Here is a 6098-nt window from a genome sequence, read left to right as displayed (position 1 = left end):
AATAATAATTTATAAATTATCAAGGGTTCAGGAGGAAGGGGGAGCGGGGAGGGAGGGGGGAAAATGAGCTGACATCAAGGGCTCAAGTGGAAAGCAGATGTTGTGAGAATGATGAAGTCAAAATATGTACTAATGTGCTAGACACAAATGATGTATGTACGGATTGTGATGAGTTGTATAAGCCCCTAATAAAACGATTATTCAATTAAAATAATAATAATACTTGTCTATGATAGATAACATGAATTTTGTCTTTAAATAAAACTAGTCCTTTAAATAAAACCAAATCACTCCAGTCTTTTCTTGCTCGCTATCAGACTTCTGAAGAAAAACCAAACTTTTCCATTAGCCACAAGGACGTACAACCGCTATCTTCCCACCAGTTCAATGACATATGGACACACATGCTTCAAGAGTACAATTATACCCTCAAAGAGAAATATATATAAACATGTATATACTTACCTGATGTTTAATAGCATCATACAATAATTGTCTTCCAGAAGGCTTATCAAAATCTCCAACAATCCAAAAAGTTACTGGCCTGATAAAAGAATCATCTGTAGGAAAACCAAAGCAATGAGTTTGGGGGTGGGGGTAGGGAAAGCACATTCTAAGATTCAATATTTTTATAAAGCCAAATGATTTCTGAAATCATGCAAAATGGGGGTGGGGGGGAAGAAGCAAGCTTAGTAAAAAAATAAAAAGCAAAAGTCATGAACTTCTTTATAGGAACCTAAAGTTGGGTAGCCTTCCAAGAGGCTTAAATAAAAGCTAAAAACATGCAGTGATTAAATCTATTATGCTTTGAATATCTGTTAGCATGTAAAAGGGGTAGCATAAGCCTGCAAACATGTAAGTAACATATATTACACCTACTCCTCACTTATTGACTAAATTGTTACAGAACATTTTGCATTTACTATCCAATTTCACTATCCAACTACTTTGCATATTAATGACATATATCTAGTAGTTACAAATCCTGAGGTCCTAGGCAAGGAGTATTGTGACTGTTGTGGTCAGTTATGTGTCTGAGCCATTATTTTTAGAGCATTGATAGTTGTATAGGAATGTAATTTGGTAGTTATGTAATGGTGTAACCATAATCCATTTTGTGATCTGCTGTGGTCATGTCCCATTTACACATAACACTAATTTTTTGCATAAAGACCTAGTCTTTGGAACCTAACTATGTTGATAAGTGAGGAGTGGTATATCATTTCCTTACAAAAATTTCTTTGCACTAATAAAGCCCTTGAAACCCGCGGGTTCCAGAAATAGTACGATAAAGTGCCAGTAAATTCTAAATTACAATGGTTCCTGAAACCATATAAAGTAAATAAGAAATTGAGTAGAACATTCTGAAATTTTAAGTTACCATAGATTTCCTTGGAGGACATTCCTGGACAAATGTAAGGAAAAAGAGCAAAGGAGAATTGCTGTAATTAATGCATACTATAAGAGCAAAGTCTCTAAATATTGCCTACCATGACCTATACATCTTTCTAAGTCCAATATTTGGAATACATTTTGCAAAAAACATAAACTCCCATATTAGAGATGTTATTTTTTTTTTTTTTTAGGAATTAGATGGGGAAACTGTCTATACTTACATATATTTGGGAAACCAGAAATCTCAAGTAGAAGAATACAAAAAGACTCACCTACCACATTAAAAGATAGGGCAATAAATGAGATGAAATTTGAAAAATAATCTGTCCCCAATTAAAAGGGTATCATTTTATACAACCTCAGTCTAAACAAATAACGCCACATATAAACTGTTATTTTTTAAACATGCAAGGCTTTCTAGTATTAAGTGTATCTCATAACAAGTCAAATCAATTTTTGAAGAACTAACCCATTTTGATGTCATAAAGTTTCCTTTTGAGCCATGAAAGATTTTTTTCGCATTGACTTTAGTGTGTAATATTAAATTGATAAGGAACATATATAAGAAAATTTTAAATATACACAGGAATAAATTTTTAAACTAGGATTTTGTAGATTTGCTATAAGGTCAAACAGGTTGTGAAGAAGCTCTATGACACTGACGTAGCCAAGGTCAACACCTTGCTCAGGCCTGATGGTGAGAAGAAGGCATACGTGTTCAACTGCCTCCTGACTGTGATGTTTTAGATTTGCCAACAAAATTGCAATCATCTAAACTGAGCTCGGCTGGCTAACGCTACATCTAAACTTTTTCTGCATATATATAAAGAAATAAAATTATGAAATCTCTTATCCAATACAAACTACAGGTAAAATTATTGTCCCAATTATTAAAAAGTGATGTTGAATCCAAGGTATGCATAAAACGAATTACCTTTCTTTGTCAGGTATTTCATACTATTGGCTACAGCAGCAGTTTTTCCTTGAGAATCCAAGACAGTAAATCTAGCATAGTCATCCACAAAGAAGTTATCTGAAAAACAAAAATATTGAAATATACTTAGAGCTCATACACTTCAAGTCAATCTAATTTTATCAGACTACAAAAATTCCAAGATGCATGTGAATGAAATCTACTACATTTCATGATTATGACGCAAGCTCATCACACAGCCCCTGCTCAACACATCATCCTCTAACTTACTGGAGAGGAGCTGGAATGGGAGAGAAAACATGAGTGCTGTATATTTGTTCATGTCTAATAGAATAATAGCTTGCTTCATCTTTACAGAAACAAAGGTCATTTTCAGATCCTTTTCAGCATTTCTGATATGTATCCTGTATTTAGCACCCAAAGGCAATGCTCATATCGCTAACTTCCTAGTTTAATCAAGTCACTCCCTCGAGATTAAACTATACCCGACAATTGCTTCCTACCAACAAAATGGGCTCCAGTGAAGTCCATGAGCTCTCTGGGTCCAGTAAGCTCTCTAGCCCAGTGGTTCTCAACCTTTAGTGCCGCGCCCCTTTAATACACTTCCTCATGTGTGGTGACTCCCCAACCATAAAATTATTTTCGTTGTTACCTCATAACTGTAATGTTGCTACTGCTATGAATCATCATGTTAATATCTGATAAGCAGGATGTATTTTCATTGTTACAAATTAAACATAATTAATGCACAGTGATTAATCACAAAAACAAAATGTAATTATATATTGTGAAATATTTATTTTTAATTACAAATAAGTGAAATTTTGTCTTGAAGCATGGTGTAGCATGGGTACTAGTCTGTGGGTGTATTGCATGTAGGCGGACTCGCCTGGAGACGGACAGAGGAGCAAGTGTCTCGGTTCCTACGACCATTGGAAACGCGTGTTTTCCGATGGTCTTAGGCGTCCCTTGTGAAAGGGTCATTCGACCCCCAAAGGGGTCGCTACCCACAGGTTGAGAGATGCTGCTCTAACCATATGTGGCACTAGACCTCAATACAAGGCAAACGTTACATCAATGTCCTCCACAAACAGCTTGCTTACCCAGAATGTTTGGAAACTGTGGTAGCAATTGTACAATACTGCTTAACATGATTGAACTATGGAATGATATGTGTATTAATTCCCAATTAATAATAAATTATATGTATATATAAAAAAGAAGTAATGATAACCAAAAAACAAAAACAAACTCACTGCCATCAAGTCAGTGCTGACTCATAGCAACCCCCTGTGGGTTTCTGAGACTAACTGTTTACAAGAGTAAAAAGCCCAGTCTTTCTCCTGCAGAAGTAATGATAATGTTCCAAAATTGAGATAATGATGATAGCTAGATGTTCAACTATGCATATACCAAAAACAACTGAATGATACACTTTTAAGGGACAGATTTAATAGTATGTGAATTAGATCTCAATAAAGCAGGTATTTTTAAGCTGAAATATCAGTTGAGATTGATGTATACTGATTTTAGATGAGGTTAAAGAAAAGTAAGTCACCTATTGCTAGAAAGCTCGTAAGGCCGACAAAATTAAAAGTCTTTCTTACTGCCCAATATCTGGTTAGTTTGGCCCTTTTTAAAAAAAAACAAACTATGGACTTTATTAGTAATAATGTAAAAATATTGATTTATCATTATAACAGACATATAAGAAACTTAATGTAGTACATATAGGAACATTCTGCACAATCTTCTCAAATTATTTTGTAAATTTAAAATTTTTCCAAACAAATAAAGTCCACTTACAAGAAAAAGGATGTACCTCTCTGGCAATGTCTCATTCACATTGCCCTTCACTCAATTCCAACTCATTGTAAGAACTGATTGTTTCTCAAAGCTCTCCCCGCCAAATCTATTTTCATGGCTTAATGCAGGAAGAATTCCTCTATTCTTATAAAAGTAAAACCTCTTATTATTAACTCAGATTGCAACATATTTAAAACAAAATGTAGTTGCAATCGTAAAATACAGTCTAAAAATTAAAATCCAATAAATGCAAACATTCCAAAGCACAAAGCAGGATATTTTTTAAAAGTCCACAGATATCCCCACAATTCTCCTTACTATTTGCCGTTAGATCCAAATACTCTCGCTCAGTTGTCAAAATCCTAGAATTAATTCGTGGAACTACATTTGGCTGATTCATGATATACTCAACCACGTCTTGATCATGGGATAGTTCACCCTACAGGAAGGGAAAAAAGGGGGTGCGGAGGAATGTTGAAGTTACATATTATTAAGAATTCTTTGGAAACTAAAAAGTACTAGCTTTATACTATCAACTATATCTTGAGAACAGCTAAGGAGACAAGTCACTGTGTGTGAGTTCCAATAATTTCCGAAAGGCGTTTTGGTGGTACGATGGTTAAGCACCTGCTGTTAACCAAAAGGTCAGCAGCAGTTCAATCCCAGGGGAGAAATACATGGCATCTACTTCATATCATGACCTTAAAAAGATCAGAACGATGGGAACTCTATGAGTCAGTCCTATGAGCTGGAATCAACTCAAAGACGACAGGGTTATTTTTTGGTCTGATGTTTGTCAAACAAATAGGGCAGGGAGAGTGTTTCAAAAAGTGTGGGAAAATTCCAGTATCTTTTAAAACCATTTTTCCATGAACTTTTTGAAGCTCATACAATATCTCTCTTCTAAAAATATGAGGCAGATGTTGCTTACAAACAATTCAAAGATGCAAAAGTTGAGGCATAAAAATAATTTCCTTTATGTCACAGAGCTATTAAGAAGTAAATTAGAAATGTGAATTCATATTATTTCATTTATTCACACATCATTATGCCCCAGTAAGCAACCTCTACAATTAAGTGGTAAATCAATATAAGCAAATATCTTCCCTGGGATATTGTGTCTAAGACCTTTAACCAGTTAACACAATTTGTAATAAGAATGATCTCCAACATTTTACAATGTAATACTGTATCTCCCAAATCACAATTCCACTGGGAGAAAGAATAATCACTTATTGTTTTATTCTTTTTCATACATCTCATTGAAGTAGTCATATTACTTGAAAGTGCTTGTAGAACCAAGTATCACGTGTTGTAACAATATTTCACATAAAAGCATATTTTAAGCAAAATATTATTCTTGTTTTTAGGTGCCTTTAATTCTGTTGCAACTCATAGTAAATACAATAGAATGTTCAGCATGTACAATAGAATGGCACACTGCCAACTCTTGTGCTATTCACACAATTTTTGTTATGTTTGAGCCCAATGTTGCAGCCAGGTTATCAATCCATATCTTTTAGAGACATCATCATTTTCACTGACCTTCTACTTTACCGAAAATTATGTCCTTTTCCAGGATAGATAGATAAGAGATAGAGATAGCTGGATAAACAAACGTGATACAAATATATAGCTATGTCTAAAAAAATTACAATGAGACAATGTTGGTGGCTACTTATCCCAAGAGAGAACAATAGCAAATTCTCAAGATATAACCTAATAATGAGTATATGAACTATAAAACTACAAAGACCTACTAAGCCCATACACACAGGGGCCTTCAAAAAGTTTGTGCAAAATGGAATTTTCTCACAAACTTTTTGAAGCTCTCTCATACAACTTTGAGAATAATTACAAACCTGGATTGAGTCCAATCACGAGCATACCTAATATGCAGAGCAAATGGCCACCATCTATCAAAATTGAAAATCGACCTATCTTTATTCTGGCCAATCTCTCT

General features: G+C 34.4%; 1 protein-coding gene across 1 annotated transcript in view; it reads right to left on the bottom strand.

Moving 5' to 3' along the window:
* UGGT1 (UDP-glucose glycoprotein glucosyltransferase 1) overlaps positions 1–6098 on the bottom strand; it is a 176198-nt gene that overhangs the window by 66492 nt on the left and 103608 nt on the right. The window contains exons 17-20 of the mRNA XM_004703949.2: positions 4454–4574; positions 2330–2428; positions 1382–1405; positions 466–560 (exon numbers count right to left, since the gene is read on the bottom strand). Coding sequence (XP_004704006.2) covers positions 466–560; positions 1382–1405; positions 2330–2428; positions 4454–4574 — 339 coding nt within the window. The remainder of the gene's footprint in view (positions 1–465; positions 561–1381; positions 1406–2329; positions 2429–4453; positions 4575–6098) is intronic.

This window comes from Echinops telfairi, unplaced genomic scaffold (genome assembly GCF_000313985.2).
Source record: "Echinops telfairi isolate 266 unplaced genomic scaffold, ASM31398v2 ScPeMD7_4;HRSCAF=17, whole genome shotgun sequence".
Lineage (NCBI taxonomy): Eukaryota > Metazoa > Chordata > Mammalia > Afrosoricida > Tenrecidae > Echinops > Echinops telfairi.
This window is presented reverse-complemented; position numbering and strand designations above follow the sequence as displayed.